Genomic DNA, 22,338 nt, shown 5'->3' on the forward strand with positions numbered 1-22,338 from the left:
AAATTTTAGCGAGTTTACGAAGATCTGCGAAAGATTGCGAATACATCTCCTGTGCAGAACTTGTGAAGATTTCTTGACTAGTTAGACCTTACTTAGAAACTAGCTAAAGTTTGTACTTACACTTCAACTACCTGTAGTACGCGACAGGTCGAGATGGCAATCGAGGTGGGGACGCCGCATATCCGCGGATCCGTGGATTTAGATGTTTAAAAATCCCGTAGGAACTCTTTGATTTTCCGGGATAAAAGTATTCTATGTCCGTCTCCAGGATATAAGCCTTTATGGTACCAAATAGATGATACCCGCAACTTCGGCGGTTTTTTGAGAATCCCGTGGGAACTATTTGATTTTCCGGACTTAAAAGCCTATGTCCTTCCCCGGGACACAAGCAATCTCTGTACCAAATTTCGTCAATATTGGGGAGTCAGTCACTATACTCGTAAAATGAGAGCTAGGTACAGTGTGACGATCACTTAGATTAAGAAACGATCACAATCACTTTTGATCGGCCTACATTTTCTCTTTATTGGCTAAAATCATTTTAGGCTAAAATGCATTGTTGAATCAAAAATACCATAAATTCAGTCAATCACAAATACAGCCAAATAAACAATTGAGATAGTAGGCAGTAATTGATGCTGCTCTTCCGTAATCAGCGCATGATTCGTAATAGAATTTTCTTATCTTATGATTGAAAAGAAAGGTAAACGGGCGCTTTAGTATGGAAACCATACCCGCCACGGTTTTGATCTACACTGATATAGGTCGCGTTGTTGTGGGTTATGGAAATCACGAAAAAAATGATTGTATCATGAAAGACGAACGAATTGATTATTTTTTTGTAATTGTTTCAAATAATTTATTCTGAACATCTAAAACTACATTATTAAAACAAAGAACCTAAAACTAAAAATCTTAAAAAATATAATATAATACCTAACTAAAATAAATTATTAAAACAAGTGTAAATTAAAAATTTATAACACCCCCGACGATCCAAAGTATTTGAGTTTTCCAAAACATCATTTTCAAATAAATAATTATGTATATAGGCAACGTCCATCTTGACAGCTTGACATTTGTCAATTGACATAATATTATGAACCTAACGGTTATCTAACCTTCTTTTCTACAAGAAAACTAGAAAAGAGCTGATAACTCTTAAACGGCTGAACCAATTTTTTTACATTATAGCTAAGAACACTCTCGATCAAGCCACCTTTCAAACAAAAAAAACTAAATTAAAATCGGTTCATTCGTTTAGGCGCTACGATGCCACAGACAGATACACAGATACACAGATACACAGATACACACGTCAAACTTATAACACCCCTCTTTTTGGGTCGGGGGTTAAAAAGAAGTCCCTTTAGGCAAGGTTCCGAAGATACTGGCAGCGTTCCCGCTTTCAATGGCTGGACTAATTCTTTGTCCGAGGTAGCTGCCAGCTCTTCGGTCTCCTGTGATGACGACTAACCTTTTTGATATTTCTTTAAAAAGCTTTATAGCGCTTTATTTATTATATTCTATATTTATTATATTATTATACTCTTTCCAATGTTCAATAACTTTTCTCTTCCTTTGACTTTGAATCAAATATTTACATAGGTATACGGAAAAGTTACAATATTATCTTTGATTTAAAACTATTTTGCTTCATGTCCGCAACTTTTCGCAAGGCGGGTTCAAAATCCCCGATTACCTTTTCCACTGCTAAAAAATACCCCAAAATCAAGATACTCAGCTAATTATAATATTTTGTTGGCGGGAAAGCGAGATATTGGTATTTGAAGGACATTTACGATTGGAAGAATGGAAACAAATTACTTTTTATTATTTTCGTTATGGAAACATATTTCATTTTCTTAATTAGGTATAAATTGTGCCTAACCTTATGATTTTCTTGTACCAAAATTAAGTAAACTTATCGAACTACTTCGAACTGACCAAAAACTTGATGTATAGTTGTAAATGTTGTAACTATTCGCATTGTTATCTTGAAACAATTTTCTGATAAGGATTGTTATCATACAAATATTAATTATATTTATCAGTGTCTCCAACGATAAACACTCGTATTTTATTTATTTAAAATGTGGTAAAATTGTTAGAACCATTATTATTAAACCATGTTTTTTTAATAAACTAGACAGTTAACTACGAATTGTTAAACATTTTTGATATAAAGCAATTGTTTACTAAACCATAACACTATACCAAAAAATATACAATGGAAAAATGTTTTATTACGCATTAACGTAAAATTTGTGTAGAGATCATTGATCAAAAATGACGATATAGGTAGGTAGGCATGTTATCACTGATTATCTCAAGGAGCTAGATATTGTTTGAACGTTGATAAGTGCTGAAATCATCAAAAGTTATATTGAAGCTATAAAAATTGTTTCTGTAAAATAATAGTATAATAATAGTTTTTTTTTTATATAAAGTGTTTGGTAAAGGTTTCAATAGGTATTTAGATGACTAGTATCTAGTACCTAGTATAAAATTATATGGTCATTAGTTATAGGTTTTCCGATAACAACGTGTTATCGTCACATATTTTCCTTCACTGTGATTAAACGATTTATACAGGTGTGACGTTGGAGAGCGCAGCTCATATTTTCAATAATCATGTGTAATATAATTACTTTGTCATGTGAATTGTGGCCTATGTCTTGAAAACTTATACTGTGAGTTAAACTTCATATAGGAAAACTATGGAAAGATTTAAGAAATTAAAAAAGGAAAAGCCCGGACGGAGTTCTTCTAAAGATAAGCAACCTCTATTCATTACAGATGTGAAAAGTATTAAAGAAAATATTAAAATAAAAGAGATACTGAGAACTGTTAAAATGAATAGCAGTATGCGTCTGAAGGCGCCCCCGGGCAGCAAAGTCATGAATAATAAGGATTTTAATGACGACGATTGCTTTGAAGAATCTTCAACTAATCAAAGTTCTAGTGAAATATGGAGTGCTACGAATCCAGATGTTGTAGTTTCTAGTGCAGAACAAAAGGAAAACGAAATAGATAGTGATTGTGATTCCAGGGAATCTACTCAAAAAAGTGATAACGAAAAAGACATTAACACAGTTGTTGAAAACAAACAGAGAACATGCAATGAAATTATGGAACCGGTTTCTATAGAACAATCAAGTGATTCCCCTAAAGAGAACTGTGATATTAGCCAAAAAGAACCCATTAAAGCTAACACTGATAATATTCTACCTAATGGAAAACCAAATGATAATTCTCGAGACAGAAAGTTATCCTTAGACCATACCATGTTATCGCGACTGGAAGGTCTATCACAATCAGAATTAGATTTGCATTCAATAGGGAAGTCTCCCCTTGAACGGAAATCCTCCTTTTTTAGGAAAACAATGGACAGTTTCGTAAGGAATACCACTGAAATATTTAAAAAGCAGAATAAATCTTTGCAACGTCGAGTTTCAATGTCTGTTTCTCTGCAATCCTTGAACGATAAGTCTTTGACGTCAAATGATTACCGTGAAATTCCAATCCAACAAGTAAGTTATCTGTTTATTTTGGCATTTATTATTTTATTCATTACAAGATAATGATCGTGACTTAATCCGCGTGGATTAAGGATTTTAAAAATTCTATGGGAACCCTTTAGTTTCATGGGATCAAATGATCTTTATTTATTTATTTGCAAAACGATAAATGATAAATGATCTTTATTTGCAAAAAAAATTACCCCTTACTTACTTATTACAAATAGTGTCACTCTCCAGGTATTTAAGAACATCCATGCAAAAAATTACGTTGATCTTTTGCTCCATTGTGGCGAGATTGAAGGATTAAACCAACAAACAAACACAGTTTTACATTTATAACAATAGTAGTGATTTCTTCAGCATAAATGTAATCATCGCAAGTAGCTATACTTTAGATTTTTATTTCTAGATCAAGGCTAGTGAAATATATTAATATATAAGTATTTGAGTTTTTAATATGGTATTGATAACAGGTAGGTATATTTCTGGGCTCATTTGTTTTTCCTGTATGATAGTAGGAATTGAATTACGTATCTATCCATACTAACATTATAAATGCGAAAGTGTGTCAGTCTATCTGTCTGTCTGTCTGTCTGCTACCTTTTCACGGCCCAACAGTTTAACCGATTCTGGCGAAATTTGGTTCAGGGTTAGCTTATATCCCGGGGACTGACATAGGCTACTTTTTATCGTGGAAAATTAAAGAGTTCCCGCGAGATTCCTAAAGACCCATCCACTTAACCGATTTGTATATTTGGTACCGAAGTAGCTTGCGTCCCTGTAATCGAAATAGGCAACTTTATATTCCCACGGGATCTATTAAAATCTAAATCCACGCGGACGAAGTCGCGGGCATCATCTAGTTCACTATAATTTAAATGAAATCAATATTTACCTGCTTTTTGAATTTTTTTTTATCTGCATGTGTATCAGGCCTTTTCTCACTTTCATGATCTATTCACGAATTTGGTAGAAAGGAGTAGGTGTAACCGTTAGAACCTCACAAATACATCACCTCATAATAAAGAAAATTAATTCATTAAAAAATATAATATACTAGGGGATGCCCGCGGCTTCGCCCGCGTGGATTTCAATTTTTTTAAATCCCGTAGGAACTTTTTGATTTTCCGGGATAAAAAGTAGCCTATGTCCTTCCCCGGGATGTATCCCAAATCTGTACCTAAAATCGGTTCAGCAGTTGGGCCGTGAAAACGTAGCAGACAGACAGACAGATAGATACACTTTCGCATTAATTATAATATTAGTATGGAGGAATTTTTATACCAATAATAGCCTAATTAAGACGTCGGTCTCCTAATTCGGGAGTAAAAAAAAAGTAAGAGGTCGGAAGGTCGGGGGTTCGAACCTGATCTTCCGATCTTTTACTTTTAGCACCTTACTTTTCGGAGTTAATGTGCGTTTTAAGCATTTGAATATCACTTACTGTACCGTGAAGTAAAATTAAAAAGTTCCCACGTAATTTAAAAACAAATAAATCCACGCGGACGAAGACGCGCGTATTATCTAGCTCGCACATAAAAGTAGCCTAAGTTTTTTCAATTTTATTAGTCCTAGATACTACCTCATAAAGCAGATAGGTTTTGGCGTTATAACATTGTGTTTGAACAGTTTACGAATATATGTCTTAAGTAAATAGTTTTGTAAGTGCTGGCACGTTCGACCTTGACATAATACACGTATCACGCGATGATAACGTCTCATTATGAGCGATAATCATAGGCGATAATGCAGTCTAAGCGGTCTGCGGTTATACATATAATTTTATTATTACCTGTAGTCTGTAGTATAAACGAAAAGGAACTCAAGATTTCCTGCTTACGGAAGTTGTTGTTCATAACAAAAAGTACATTATCTACGCTAAAAAAGTTTTTGATGTAAGATGTCTAACTATGAGTTAAGCTACTAGGTGTAGGTCTGTATGAACATTATGATAGTCTGACGTAGAAATTAACTTTCAACTAATGTTAATGCGAGCGGTGATAACGATGGTTAGGACATCGTTCTTCTTCTCGGGAGGTCGAGGGTTCGATTCAGGGCACGGACTTCTAACTTTTCGGAGATGTGTAATTGTTTCTGCGTTGTATACAATCAAATATCACTTGCTTGGTGAAGGAAAACTGGGACTAAGAGTTCTCCATAATGTTCTCAATTGAATTTTAAGTTTGCAGACTCGTACCTACATGGCCATGCTATTGGTCAAAACCTTCTCATTTTGAGAGGACAGTGCTCCGTAGTAAGCCAGCGATGATGATGATGATGACGAAAATTAACAACTGCTGCCAACTTTCGATTCTTGTATTCAAAGGTCAACGACGCTTCAGACAGCAGAACAGATCTCCTAACACCAACTCAAATTGCTCGAAGCAATTCCAGCCTGTCAAGTATGGCGCAGCGCCAGTCCTCGGAACAGAGCCTCGCTGACAGCTACGCGGGAAGCCAGCCTACCCTCCATCCGTCCGGTTCGACCATGGAGAACCTCCATTCTTCTAGTGTTCATAGTAAGTAAGACTAAAGACGTTCTGCTACTTAAAGACGAGCATGAACTAAGTTCATCGAAACCTCCCTTCGTGTATGCAACACTTACTAGGTTATTCAAATACTTATTCAAGTGCTGACTTTAAAACTAAAACACATCCAGTCAAAAAATGTGCACAAATTGCAAAGGTGATCCTCTACTGGAGAGATTTCTTCCAGCAGCTCTAAAATAAATTTTACACAATATGATTTATATTATAAAATATAATATAAAGATAGATAAATATAATTGATCAATACAAAATATTGTACACAACATAAATAATGATATATATAACAATTCATACATCATTTATACTTTTATAATATATATAACTCAATAAAAAATCAAAGGGTAGTGCTTAGGTTTACTTTTTAATGGTTAAAAGAAGGACTGTCGAATAGAATATTCTCTGGGAGATAATTCAACTATGATGAGAAACAAACTATGGCCGCGTCCAGCAGTCTGATAAATAAATAATTAACTCTTAAGCTCCAACATTTGGGAGCAGCATCAAAATGAGTATTAAAATACTATTGAATAAATTCAAATAGTAATCTATCATAAGCCTTGTGAATAGGAATTTATGAATGCCTTGACTACGGTTTTTGCAAAACTACTATTGAAAGAATTTAAATAGTATAGGTACCTATCATAAACCTTGTGAAAAGAATTTTATGAATGCTTCGATAAAAATTCTATATCGATGGATGAATGTAAAAAACTTGAAGAATCTGCCAATTACGTGTTACAACATCGATCTAAAACTTATCCGCAATTTGACCTTTGAATTCAGTGAATTAACTTGTACGGCATCGGAAACTAATCTGTTAAATCCTAATTTTTGCACCTTAATTACAGTTTATTTGTCGCCGCTTTAAGAGGGGTCTCTCCGTCACTCGCTCCATACAAACGTAGTTCCAATTTCATTTGAATATTAAGCAACCAAAGTCCATGTAATTTCGCAGACATATTCTAGAAACTAATATCTGTGGTTTTCCAGATTTCTGTTAAAATATTCGGTTTCAAAGTTACACGGTCTTAAAAATTTACATACAAATCTTTGAGCCCCTATAATTTTAAAACTACTTACATATTTTTAGAAAAATCTAAAACACCACAGACATAGATATTAGTTTCTAGAATATGTCTGACAAATTTTATGGACTTTGGTTGCTTAATATTCAAATGAAATTGGAACTACGATTGTATGGAGTAAGTGACGGTGAGAGCCCTGTTAAATACAACCCATCGCACATTATCACATCTGACGATAAAAGAATAGTGACCGTTAAAGTTTTTTACAACTTTTACGGCAGGTATTGGTCTGGAGTCTCAATGTGGCTAATTTTATTGTTCATTACTTATCTCTAAACTACATTAAAATGACAAATCTAAATGTATTGATATCTCTTTCATAATGTTCCGTGTGGAAAGATCAAGTAATTTTATAAATTGTTTCGTCAAATAATATTGAGGAGCTGGTGAAAAAAAAAACTGTGTACTTAGTTGAATTTCTGATTAAAATACTTTTTCTGTGATACCTATTTCTTTTCTCCACTGAATATAAATCTGAACTCACTTTCAAGCAACAGTTTAAAACTGCACTAAAATTGAGACTGAATATCGTGATTTCGATTAAAACGATATTCAGTACAGTTTTAACTTTCATTCAGTGTTTGCAAATTTTTATTTCGTAGAAGTAAACTGTCTTGTTCGCCAGCTCCTTCATTATTTTCTTGGAATTTAAACAGGTCTGAACGAAGATTACGTAAAAGAGGCCATGCTGAACTCTCGCGCCATCTCCATGAGCTCTGGTTTGGATTCACCGTTTGGCAATGCACGCAAAAAATCATCCCTTTCTAATAGGTAAATAATTCTTTAAATCTTTGTCTCCAACATTTTGCGTCATCGTTCCTCATATGCATGGCTAAGGTTTGAAATAGGTACTCTACCGCGATTTGTGTTTTTCGCCAATTACAATCCGGGTTTCTTCAAAACAAGAGTGAATAGGCATCTTCTAGGTAAACGTCTATGCTTATAATGAATAAAAAAACCGCTTAAGTGCGAGTTGGACTTGCACTTGGGTTCTGTACAAGGTTTTTCACTTTTATGTTCAACACTGCAAGTTAATGACGGACAGTGCCATCTATGTAATTTAGTAAACTAATTGTTCATGAACACATTTTTTGTGACAACCACAAATTCACGGTTTTCTGATATTTTCCTATATATATATATAATGCTATAGGACCTACCTACCTGCCAAATTTCATGATTCTAGGTTAATGGGACAGACACGACAGACAGACAACAAATTAATCCTTTAAGCATTAGTTTTTCCTTTGGGGCACGGAATCCCTTAAAAAAGCTGACTCGTCTCAGAGTCGCACTGATAGGCATGCTTATACCTATTCTATAGAGAAGCTGCCTTCAAATAATAATAATTTATTAGAGGTGCATATTTTATCTTCTGATGATAAAATATAAACCTCTAATACTAGATTTATTTTATTCCGTTACGAGTTAGCCCATGACTGCGATCTCACCTGTTGGTAAGTGATGATGCAGTCTAAGATGGAAGTGGGCTAATTTCGAAGGTATCTAGCAGTTTTATTAAACCCATACTTCTAGTTCTACTCGGCATCGAACCGGAAAGCTCAATCACTTGGTGGCATGGCTTTGCCAGTAGGGTGGTAACTAGCCACGGCTGAAGCCTTCCACCAAACCAGACCAGAGTCAGTTTAGAAATTATAAATTCCCAATTGCCTGTGCCAGCTAAATTTTAACTTTTATAAAATAACGAAGGCGCTGGCTCTTAGTCCGTTTTATAAAATAGCACATTGCAAGACTGTTTAACTTATCCAACTTGAAAAAATCACATTTATAAGGGTTGAAAATACCCTTACTCTCTGAAAACGTTTTACGTTATAATCCGCTTTCCTAGAACCGTTTGCTCTCAGAAAATAATAATCCGTTTTGTTTATTCGAATTCGCAACGTATATATTCAGTTTTCATATTTTAAGCCTAGGTAGAGTAGCACTGAATAATGAAGCGCCTCGGGTCTATGTTTATAAATAAACAGATACGGTGTCTATTAGCAGACATCATACGTATCATATCATCATATCTATTAGTAGGTATGTTTCAGAGTAACTTGGGTGGCAAGCGAAGGCCTAACCAACTACTTACGACGTGTGATTCAGGATGAAAAGATTAAAGAGTTGCAATCTTGCCAATCCTATCAAGATTTTTCGAGTATACCAGAGAACGAACAATATAATCGCAAGCTAAATACGAAGGGCAGAAGGTTGTCTTACCAGCGAGCCGTTTCGGGGGAAGACCCAGTGATACCAACGAAATATCCTGATTCAACAATAAGGAGAAAACACCATATCCCAGAGATCCATGAGGTTAGTTTAATAATAATTAATTTGACGTAAGTAAATAATTATCACCTAAATTGAAATTCTAAAAGTGTTCAGGGTACCTTTGAAATACCTTGAATCTTTTTACAAAATAGTAGAAATTATAATTACAAACATAACCGTATACCTATAACTGTGGCGATACAAGTTGCCCTCCTCCGTTTCCTGGATGCGAACTTTCTCCGTACCATATAGTTGATACCCGGAATGTAGGTTTTTCAAAATTTCGTGAGAACTCTTTGATTTTCTGATGACAAATTCCTGCCTAGATTTTTCAATGAAAACGTAAGTGGTCAAAAAAGTAAAAAAGTTTATAAAAACTTTAGACGGCAGACTGATATCCGAATAGCATATAAGTAGATTGAAATTGGCATAATAGAAGAAACTAGAAATCTAAGCGTGAAGCTCGCCCGACTTCAACGTACATAGGTACACGTGTAGAAACAAAAATTATTCTTCATTTTGTGGTGATTTTGGAAGTCGGTTTTTTTTAATATTTTTTTTTTGTGTCGTAAACTAACGTGCCGCTCAGATAAAGCTAATGCGAAATCTATTCTGTATCAAAAATATATCTACATATTTATAATTTAGCATACACGATTAATTGTAACGTTTGCACATAGGAATAGTTATCTAGCTATCTCTTCATGTAACTCTATGCAATGAGCTCTATACTATATATGCATTACACATTGGACGGATTGAGATGGATCGTCTTGAACAAAATTTTGCCCGTTGCAACTCGCTTTTACTTATGTAAATTAATGACCAGTGTTATACTAACTTTGTATAAGACTTGAATTCTAATTTTTAACCCCTGACCCAAAAAGAGGGGTGTTATAAGTTTGACGTGTGTATCTGTCTGTGGCATCGTAGCTCTTAAACCGAACCGATTTTAATTTAGTTTGTTTTTTGTTTGAAAGGTAGCTTGATCGATAGTGTTCTTAGCTATAATCCAAGAAAATCGGTCCAGTCGTTTGAAAGTTATCAGCTCTTTTCTAGTTACTGTAACCTTCACTTGTCGGGGGTGTTATAAGTTTGACGTGTGTATCTGTCTGTGGCATCGTAGCTCTTAAACCGAACCGATTTTAATTTAGTTTGTTTTTTGTTTGAAAGGTAGTTTGATCGATAGTGTTCTTAGCTATAATCCAAGAAAATCGGTCCAGTCGTTTGAAAGTTATCAGCTCTTTTCTAGTTACTGTAACCTTCACTTGTCGGGGGTGTTATAAATTTTTAATTTACACTTGTGACGCCCATTTAACATTAGGACATTTCTTCAGACTGTTCCACAATGACTATCACGTGCTTCTTATGCTTGGGTATTTCAATTTAAATTACCTAAATGGCGGAGATATCTAATTTAAAGTCAATAGGTAGTACCTGTGTGACACCGCACAGTTTTCTAATAAACACTTTATTTTATTTCTTATTCCTTTCTATTGCAACGCAAAAAGCTTTGTAGTCATAACCTATTGAACCACGAATCTTTAGACAAATCGCGAATAGACAAATCGCGTGCCGCACGCAAATGTGCCCCACCGGACTCGCACCCTTTCTTAAATTCATATCAAACTTGTTACAGCGGAACCCGTGTTCAAGTTGTTTCATACTGGCGTATAATACTTAGCCCATACTTTATTTCCCTTCTGAACTTGATTACCTCTCCGGTGTAGTAGTGTGACGCTGTTTGTGAGCGGCACTTAGAAAATTAATAATTTCTAAATTGATTTTGGTTTGGTCTACTGGGAGGCTTTGCTTGTGACTTGGCTTTGGTCGTCGCTTGGCGGTAAAGCCAGAGCGGCAAGCGATTTTATAGCGCGTAGAAATCAATTTACATAAAGTTCTACATTTTTGTTTATACTAAGTTCAAAATAAGTTCATACGTGTGCGTAATTTTAATCAATAAAATTTTGTCTTTTAAACTATAAATTCTTTGACTTTTTATTCCACCCTGAGAATAAGTTTATTGGTAACTTACCCCTTAATGCATACGATTTTTAAGTAAGAGGACTAGGTATCGGTACTGTGATGATAGCAAATGTGACAGAGTTGTAAATTCTGAACGAGATGTGATATTTTATGTGGGCTTAAAGGTATAGATAAACTGACATACTTTTTTCAGCCTACTTCCATCTTAGACTGCATCTTCATTTAGGTAGGTATTGCCAGATAAGATCGCAGTCAAGAGCTGACTTTGATGAGTACTCCAACATTCAGCTATGTCAGTAGCTGTGGATGACGTAGAAAGTCTTAAATTGTTAAAATAATTGCAAAGTTACGAGTGTTTATATCTCATCGCACCAAACCTGATATTTTGTGTAATATTCTACAGTGACACCAAGGGTGGGCCGGAGGGTGCGATTTTCCTCCGATCTCGGGTCTAGGGGGCGTGTAAGCCTTGAGAAGTCGTTGAATGAAAGCCCAAAATATGTTTAGTAGGCAGACCTCTCACAAGGAGATTTAAATAGTGAAAATTTTATGAATACCGCAGGAAGGGAAGGGTCTTTTAGAAAAACTTTCACGGTGCGCTTTATTTTATTTAAAAACTTGAAATTTTCCTGTAAGTACACGCTTTATTATAAGTGAGCATCGTTTCAGTAAAATCAAATGAAAAATTTTAAGCGCGAGCGAAGCGAATGCGAAATATTCTTGGTTAAATAACTGTTTCATGCTTGTTTTCGAATCAAATTTTTGTCAACCTCCCTGGCACAGTGTTATAAAAGTGGGAGGTTCCAGAGGTCCCGGGTTATAAAAATATATTTTGAGAAAGAACACATCACTCATACCACCTGTATTAGAATATAATTAGGTTTGGAAAAAATACCTGTGTTGTATTTGTTTAATTTTTTTAATTGAATATATCACAATCGGGCCAAGAGTAGGCACGGCAGCATTTTCACCCTGAACAGCCAGGCTGATCCTTACCACAAAAAATGAGCCAGTCATTTTGTCATCAGAGGAACATAAAAGTGATTGAAGTAATCAGTGAATTTGAACTTCAAACTGAACTTTTTTTTTAATTTATTTATTTATCTCATTGCTCTCATGTACATTTTTTTTAGTTTATTTAAAGCTAAATAAGTATAGGTACATGACGCCCTTACGGTAGTGATGCACTTTCAGTACAATCATTTAGATTTCATATCGATTTTTACACTGCGTCCGTTTCGACGCATATTGCGTATTCAAAAGCCCTTAAATAAATAAAGAAAAAAAAACAACTCCGAGTTAGAGACATTCTCGGCTTTGGAAGACGAAATTCGATAGTGTGCGACCGTTCTTGAATTAGGATCGGATGCAGTGCGTAACCCTTGGTCTCACTATAATGATCTTTTTTTACCAATCAATAAAACATAGTACATAAGTATATATTTAGCTACATTGAATGGGAAGATATAACGAAGTTTGTTATTTCAGTGCTTAATTATTGCTTTCGGTTCGACAAGCAAATTAATAATGATTGTTTTCTGAAATGACGAACAAATTGAAAACATGCAATTAAAATTAATTTTCGACTTTGCGCTATATTAAATGTTCCGGAAGCGCGCTTTTATAAAGTAAAATGCAATTCACATACGCGTGAAATTCACTTTTCAACTGTAACCTCACTTTTATGTTGTATATTTTAAATAATGAAGCATAAATTTTTGACGCCTTTGAGAGCTCTACGGTTAAATAATTTCGTCATGATAATGTAGGTATATCACAGCGGGTCGCAGCCATTCGCGCGAACCAAAAAGTAAATGTATTAAGAAGTCCTCTGACTTTTTGGAGTTATGTGCGTTTCAAAAAATTAAATATCACTTGCTTTATCAGTGAAGGATAACACCGTGAGAAAATCTGGATGCCTGAGAGTTCCTGGGAGTTCGCATTGTCAAAGCTGAAAGTTTCTTTGCCAATTGACCCTAACACAGGGAGGAACGATCAGTGACTATGAAGTTTGAAAAATGGTGGTTTTGGAAGATAACAGGTAATAAAGGTGTAAAAAATCATAATTACTTGCGTTAAAGCATAGAGTCTAATTTAAGGTTCCGTACCTCAAAAGGAAAAACAAAACCCTTATAGGATCACTTTGTTGTCTCTCTGTCTGTCTGTATGTCTGTTTATCTAACTGTATGTCTGTCTGTTTTTCGTGCCTGTCAAGAAAACCTAACCTATAGGGTACATCCCGTTGACCTAGAATCATGAAATTTGACAGGTAGGCCGTAGGTCAAGTAAAGAAAAAAATCCGAAAACCGTGAATTTGTGGTTACATCACAAAAAAAATTAAATGTGTTCACGAACAAATAATTAGTATTTTCAATCTTCAAAGTAAGAAAACTATACCAAGTGGGCTACCATATAAAAGGGCTTTACCTGTACAGTCTAAAACAGATTTTTATTTATTTTTATGCTTAATAGTATTTGATTTATGTCGAAAAAAATACATGAGTACGGAATCCTCGATGCGCGAGTCTGTTTCGCACTTGGCCCGTTTTTTAATATTACGAGGGCGGCACTGAAAATTTCGGGAATCAAGGAAGTGACACAACATTACTATTTAAAAATGTATTTATTGCTTTTCGAAGTATTCTCCGCGAAATTTGACACATTTTTCTATACGATGGAACCAATCATTGAAGCAACCATTCCATTCGGAAGTTGGGGTCTCCAAAATGGCCGTATTGTAGGCGTCCACAGCTTCTTCAGGTGATGAAAATCTCTGACCACGCAATGTTTTCTTTATTTTAAGGAAAGTACAGAAATCATTAGGGTTTAGGTTGGGGCTGTACGGCGGATGGTCTAATAATTCTATGTTTTCTTGCTCTAAAAACTCTTTTGTTCTGTGCGCGGTGTGAGAACTCGTATTGTCGTGATGGAGGATGATGCGGCGGTTGCAGTTCTCTTTACGGAGTTCAGAAACGACCTGTGGCAAACAAATGCTAGCATACCATTCTGCATTAACCGTTCTTTGTCCCTCAAGAGGACTAGTGGCAACATGGCCGGTTTTGGCGACAAACGTGGCCACCATTTTTTTTGCAACACTTCGTGAACGAACAATTTTTGTTGGCTTTAACTCATTTTCGAACACCCAAACTCGTGACTGGTTTTTTGTTTCGGGTTCGTACGCGTATATCCAGGATTCGTCACCTCATACGATGTTGTATGCAGCATTTGAGGATCCTGCGTGGAATCTTTCGAGAGTTCTGACGCACCAAGTAACGCGAGCCGCTTTTTGCTCTTCACAGAGCAAATGCGGTATCCATCGGGAAAACAACTTTTTTACACCTAATTGTTCATGCAAGATTATTTGTATTTGACTCATGCCAATGTCTAAAGTTGTCTGAATTTCGCAGTATGTCACATGTCGATCTTCCTCAATCAGCTTACGCACAGCATCAACGTTTTCTTGGGTGACTGCAGTTATTGGACGACCTTGACGGGGATCATCACTGAGCTTGACACGTCCACGTTGAAATTCAGCAAACCAGCGATACATTGTGGTTTTAGATGGGGCTTCATCACCAAATGCAAAAATCATCCGGTCAACACACGGTTTTTGTGTTAAACCACTTCGAAAGTCATAATAAATCATCGCTCTAGAATTTTCTCGAGTCAATTCCATTTTCTCAACAACTAAACAAGTTTGACAAGACCTTGTGACAAGACCGAGAATCTTTTTTTAAATAAATAAATGGTATTCGATTTCTAAAACCAAGGAGTTTTCAATTAAAAAAAAATTTAATATGACAGGGACAGTGGAAATATTCCATTCCCGATACTTTTAGTGCACCCTATGTATCTTCGAAATAGTATTAGAAATCACTTCATGCTTTGCCAGACTTTATCGTTGCAATTCACTGCCAGATACCCTTTGGGCATGTCTGGCAGGGGGTTGCCACGATACAGTGTCTGGCATTGCACGACGTGATTTCTAGTACTAGTAACATACCTCATTATAATATTAATACCTAAACATAGATCGGAAAGAACGGTTTTATAAAACATACATTCTCTTTTCAAATTTCATTCGTTGCTATATCTTTATTCCATTTGAAACTCGATTTATTTTTACATACATGATACCCGTGTTTCGGTTTTTAAAAATCCCGTGGAAACTTTGATTTTCTAGGCTAAAAAAGAGCCTTTATTCTTCCCCAAGTTGCAAGCTATCTCTGATTTCGACAGAATTGATTAAACGGATGGTCCGTGAAAGGCTGACAGACAGACTTACGCGTTTATATAGTATGGATTGGGTAAATTCCTTTTTCTATTGTTTTCTGAATTCATTTTTCATTTAGTTTTGATAGCAAAAGAGGCGTTCGTGACATAATCAAGCATTTCAGGAGTTCAGTAAGATCCCAGTTAATTTTACTGATTAACCCCCGACCCAAAAAGAGGGGTCATATAAGTTTGACGTGTGTATCTGTGTATCTGTCTGTGGCATCGAAGCTTCTAAACTAATGAATCGATTTTTATTTAGTTTTTTGTTTGTTGTTGACTTGATGGAGAGTGTTCTTAGCTATAATCCAAGAAAATCGGTTTAGCCATTTGAAAGTTATCAGCTCTTTTCTAGTTACTGTAACCTTCACTTGTCGGGGGTGTTATAAATTTTTAATTTACACTTATTTTATTTTCATTTATTATTATTGACATTAAAAAATATACAGAGAGTTTTTGTTACATTCAGCGCCACAAAAACCACAGTTGGTTTTACCGGGCACTGAGTTTATTAATTATAGCTATACAATAAAAATAAAAATAAATTAACTAATAACTTGTATCGTATAAAGTAATAACTTTTCTGTAAACTATGTTTGGTAATGTTTATTGGACCTACAATGTCTATTATGAATCCGAATCAGTGTTTTGCATAGGTATACTTTGTAAAAAGATACCGTTAAAATGCAAATGTGGTGTGGTGTGAGTTAAAGGTGGAGGTAGGATGCGCAGATTTTCGGCGCAGGCTTTGGGGTATAAAAGAAGGGGATGTCAACCCTCGGTACTAGTTGAAGTCCGATTACTCCGCGCGCGACTTGAAGTCATAAGGTAAATATATTCCGTGCGCGGCGTTGTGATAACTTATATTTTGAAAAGTTTTTTAAATCTTTCAAATGCAGTTCTATCTTCTCATTTACTTAAAATTTACTTTGTACTCACATATTTTTTATTGTAAATATATCAATACTTTAAATAGTTTTTTCTTTTCGTTCTTTTTTCAATATTAATACGGCGTCTTTAACTACCTTTTAAATAATAATAAGAGCGTGATTCGTGTTCAAAACAAACTTATAATTTTTTAGTAAAGTTCAGCTGTGGTGTGTCAAATATTTGAATGAATAAAATTAAACAAATTGTGGCTATTTCGTCAAAAGGACAGTTTTACTTTTCTGTAACACGAATAAAGTGCCTTTTCCGATACTTGAAACTCTTGTTGTGAAGTGTAAAGTGCTCGAACTTCGACTACGGACGCCAGATGGATTCTTTCCCGATAAGGATTCTGTTGTGTTTTTGCTTAGTCAAATACATAATGAGCATGCGAGTTACCCATGTCAGCTTGCGATTTTTTTTGTCGTATCAATAAAGCTATCAGCGAATATTTTTTTAAGGCGCTTAGTAAAATATATTTAATAAATATGTGTTCTCTAGTAGACAGTAAGAAGTGTAAATACTGTTAAAGAAAACTATCGTGAAACATGTTCAAATTCTAAGTTTTACTTAATAATACGTGAACTAGTGATAAAAGGGTGATAAGTAAGTATGTACCTAGTTAAGTTTTATATTAATGATATTTTTTTTAATTTATTATAACAAATTAAATTGAATCATAAGTATTTTATAATATTTCATATATTGTTGTGACTTTTGAGAATCTAGTATAATCTAGTATTTTATTTTGTATATGGATGTTTACTGTTAATATTAGAATACCTAATTATTTACTAATTACTATTATTATTAATATTTAAAACAAACAACCTTAAAAAGTCAATTTGTTCATAGAATAGAAATTAATTTTACTATTAGTTAATATCACATGAGTTGTATTTATTAATATGTCGTAATAAATATTGATTATTATTAACACTAATCGTTTTTTTGCGCCTGAATGAATAAAGGAAATTATTATTATAATATACTATAGGTTAACACTACAGACTATTTTCAATTAAGTAGGTACTATTTTTTTAAAAGTTTAATAAGGATATTATTTTCTGGTGGTTAAACACAATGGCGTTATGGTCGTATTTAACAGGGCTCTCTCCGCCACTTACTCCATACAATCGTAGCCCCAATTTCATTTGAATATTAAGCGACCAAAGTCCATGAAATTTTGCAGACATATTCTAGAAACTAATATCTGTGCCTGTGGAGTTTCCCACTTGGTATAGTTATCTAACTTTGATAATTGAAACACATTTTAATTTTTTTTTAATTATGTATCCACAAATTCACGGTTTACGGATTTATTCCTTTACTTGTGCTATAACACCTATCTACCTGCCAAATTTCATGATTCTAGGTCGACGGAAAGTACCCTATAGGTTTTCTTGACAGACACCACGGACGGACGGACGGACAGACAGACAGACAACAAAGTGATCCTATAAGGATTCCGTTTTTACTTTTGAGATACGGAACCCTAAAAAATAGTCTGTCACTCTCCAGGCAGAGTGAACTAGCGAGAGGGAACTAGAACCTCAATAGCTCAACCGGTAAAGGAGTGGACTGAAAACCGAAAGGTCGACGGTTCAAACCCCGCCCGTTGCACTATTGTCGTACCTACTCCTAGCACAAGCCTGACGCTTAGTTGGAGAGGAAAGGGGAATATTAGTCATTTAAAATGGCTAATATTCTTTATATAAAAAAAAAAAAAAAAAAACTGTGATGTATTATAGGGTAAACTTCCTGTGAAGAGATATGGCACTGGGTATAATATATTACAATTATTATTGAGAGTGAACTAGAGTAAGAAAATTCTCGGTTTGATCCTGGATCGACGATATGACAAATATTAGGTTATGGTGACGTGAAATGAAAGACAAGTGTAAATTAAAAATTTATAACACCCCCGACGATCCAAAGTATTTGAGTTTTCCAAAACATCATTTTCAAATAAATAATTATGTATTTAGGCAACGTCCATCTTGACAGCTTGACATTTGTCTATTGACATAATATTATGAACCAAACGGTTATCTAACCTTCTTTTCTACAAGAAAACTAGAAAAGAGCTGATAACTCTTAAACGGCTGAACCAATTTTTTAGATTATAGCTAAGAACACTCTCGATCACGCCACCTTTCAAACAAAAAAAACTAAATTAAAATCGGTTCATTCGTTTAGGCGCTACGATGCCACAGACAGATACACAGATACACAGATACACAGACACACAGATACACACGTCAAACTTATAACACCCCTCTTTTTGGGTCGGGGGTTAAAAAACAGGCCTCAACGTTTTGTTACAAGTTCCTTAACTGTCGTGAACTGTGCTCCAGGTCATTAGCTACATTTATCCATGCAAAAAATCTCGCTGAACAATCACACCACGTTGGAGTAACGGCTCCGTCGTGCAGTGATTGGAGGACAAACCAACAAATCAACAAAGCTCTAGCTTATTAACATTAGCTTAACTAATGTAAACCCTTTTATTAGTGCACTAGCCGATGCCCGCGGCTTCGCCCGCATGGATTTAGGTTTTTTGAAATCCCGTGGAAACGCTTTGATTTTCCGGGATAAAAAGTAGCCTATGTGCTAATCCAGGATATTATCTATCTCCATTCCAAATTTCAGCCAAATCCGTCCGGTAGTTTTTGCGTGAAGGAGTAACAAACATACACACACACACACACACACATACAAACTTTCGGCTTTATAATATTAGTGTGATTCACAATAGTTTTGATTTCAATTAGTTACGTAAGCTTACGGGAATAAAACTTACACTTACTAACGTAAGTTGGGCACACCTCAGACAATATAAGAAAAAAGTATAAGTAAGACTATTAACTTTAAAACAAGATTTTAAAATATTTTGTGTAAAACATAGGCATTTTGTTTGTTTTACGGACCTAAACTATTTAAAATTTATATTTTAATTAAATACAAAGACGTTCAATGCTTCAAGCATGCCTCACGAAACATCAAGGCTTTCTTATAAAAAGTTTTTTTACCCTTGAGAAGAAATACTTCTTTGCAAACAATGCCGCGGCTTTATATTAGGATTAGATAGAGTAATAATTAAAAAAAAGAAGAAACTTATTGAAATTATAAATTAACAACTTTTAACGTGATCATTGCGTTCAGGAATCCTCATTCATACTTGTTGAGGAGTTCCACCCTGCAACCCAAAAACTAGTCATTATATCTTCACTAAAACATGAAACGGTTGGACGGTATAAGGGGGTGGACAGGGCTTAGTTACCCGAAGTTGAAAGAGGCGGCTTTTAATAGAGAAGCTTTTCGGATGATGATCGCCAAACTTCGTTTCGAAGAAGGCACGCGATGATGATAAAACATGAAACCTAGCTGATGCTAGGTACAATCTTTGTAATTTTCTCTTTCCTGCTCCGAAATATTCATCAGATCTTCACCAAATTTCAATGAGGTACACCTTAAAGTAGGTACAGCCTTTGTAGAAAATAACTTTCAAAATTAGATTAGATTTGACTTAAGCTTATGGAACCTTTGACAGATAACATCAACAAACGCTCCAGCTGACAACCCGAACGATAATTGTTTTTCGGAATAAAAACTATCCTTTAAGTTATGGACCGGTAACCCGGAGTATATTAGCTTAGGTATGCCAAGTAGTTTTCACTTCAAATGCATTCAGTAGTTTCAGCATGAAGTGTGCACACTGCACAGACAGACAGACTGACAGATATTGTTTTGAACTTGATTTCACGTCACCCTAGATCGTCGATTCAGAATCAAACCGAGAACTTCCTTACTCTAGTTCACTCTCAGTAATAATTGTAATATTTACACCCAGTCATACATCTCTTTACAGGAAGTTTACCATAAAGTACATCAAGACTCGCGCACTGAGGGTTCCGTACTCGGGTATTTTTTCCAACATTTTTCACAATAAATCAAAAACTATTATACTTACATAAAAATAAATAAATATCTGTTTTAGAATGTACAGGAAAAACCCTTTCATATGATACCCCACTTGGTACAGTTATCTTATTTTGAAAATTGAAACACATTTTAATTTTTTTTTAATGATGTAACCACAAATTCGCGGTTTTCGGATTTATTCCTGTACTTGTGCTATAAGACCTACCTACCAAATTTCATGATTCTAGGTCAACGGGAAGTACCCTATAGGTTTCTTGGCAGACACGACGGACGGACGGACGGACGGACAGACAGACAGACAGACAGACAACAAAGTGATCCTATATGGGTTCCGTTTTTCCTTTTGAGGTACGGAACCCTAAAAAGTTCAGCTTATTACATTTTTACATAAAATCGGAGCCATAATTGGGACGTAGAGTAGAGTTTCTTGACCGTTTTAAGTAAGCTCGTATTTAAGATCGCCAGATTTTATTTCTTACGAAGCGTTTGGACTTTTTTTAGTTGAAGTGACTACCTAGTAATTATGTTACGTTTTACGAGAAAGAGTCACTTAAACTTTGATGATAGGGACTCTCATAAAAGCAAATAATTATTGTGCTATTGCGTGTGTATAAAATTCACACGCTTCACTTTTATGAATTCAAAAAAAAAATTGATGTAAAATGTGTTGTAATGAAAAATTCAAACATTTACTTTATTAATTTTATTTTATATACGATTATCACTAAATACGTATCTACTTCGATTTGGAAACTTAAAGATTAGTAAGTAATATAGTCGGGTAAAAAAAACATCTTTGTACTGTTGGTTTTGTATACTATGACAAAGTCCACCTTTTAACAAAAGGCATATTTTGATTGGTACCTACAAGTGAGTCGCTAGCTATAGGCGTTCCAGCTATTCATCACTACCACTGGATCGTTTGTTGCATTCAAAGAAAGGCCAAGCCCGACACTGCCGCCGTGTTTACGTTATGACCTCACCAAACTGATTTATCTACTCGTAGATAATATTTACAACCTTTACATTGAACTTGCTATGGAAATCAAGATACGAATTTTAAGTTCGGTTGAATATTGCACATGCTATTGTTCGCGACAGATCGACATGGCAATCGGCGTATGAGGTGAGTTGTGCAGGGGGGATGCCCCGCACACCCACGCTTTATTTTTTTTTTAATTTTCAAATTTTTTTTATAGAAGGAAAATCTACAGCGAAGTAGGTAATAATAATAAGTCTTAAATGCTAATTACATAGATAAATATGGCTCATTACAGATTTTCTCGTAAAGAATAATAATAGTAGTTTCATAGTTTTAATGTTGTGACCTGTGCAGTCCGTATCGATCGCGTTTATCGATTTCGTCGTTGCTTGTAGGTTTATTTATTCAGAAATATTACTTCAGTTGCCTGTTCGTCGCGTGTGAAAATAAAATAATCTATAATCCATTCTCAAACACGTGTACTAGCCTGAAAAGTATTAGAATATTCTAATATTGAAGGGAAAAATAATTGTTACAAAAACACTGGATAGGGTTGTTTTACACTGGCATAATATCGAGCAGAAGTCATAAGTCCAGAATAAAATCCGGTTCAAAATCAGTAGGACCACATGAACAATTAAAATCACTTTCGAAATTCAAAACAAGTGTTTGTAGCTATGTCTAAGTTTATTTGATTTTGATTGTGATGATATTTACCTACTCTCATTTTGTTGCTTCCAACAATAATTTCGAAATCGATTAGGTACTTAGTATGTGATGTCACCTCACTAGAA

The 22,338-nt window shown here is 34.9% G+C and overlaps 1 protein-coding gene across 2 annotated transcripts in view; it reads left to right on the forward strand.

Annotated features, from left to right (window-relative positions):
• Positions 1–2,277: 2,277 nt before the first annotated feature.
• Positions 2,278–22,338, forward strand: part of LOC123880605 — an 83,351-nt gene continuing 63,290 nt past the window's right edge. For both annotated transcript variants that reach the window (XM_045928802.1, XM_045928803.1), the window contains exons 1-4: positions 2,278–3,533; positions 5,851–6,043; positions 7,815–7,929; positions 9,213–9,474. In XM_045928802.1, the coding sequence (XP_045784758.1) occupies positions 2,721–3,533; positions 5,851–6,043; positions 7,815–7,929; positions 9,213–9,474 (1,383 nt within the window). In that variant the 5' untranslated portion in view covers positions 2,278–2,720. The remainder of the gene's footprint in view (positions 3,534–5,850; positions 6,044–7,814; positions 7,930–9,212; positions 9,475–22,338) is intronic.

Source organism: Maniola jurtina, chromosome Z, assembly GCF_905333055.1.
Source record: "Maniola jurtina chromosome Z, ilManJurt1.1, whole genome shotgun sequence".
In the NCBI taxonomy this organism is placed as follows: domain Eukaryota; kingdom Metazoa; phylum Arthropoda; class Insecta; order Lepidoptera; family Nymphalidae; genus Maniola; species Maniola jurtina.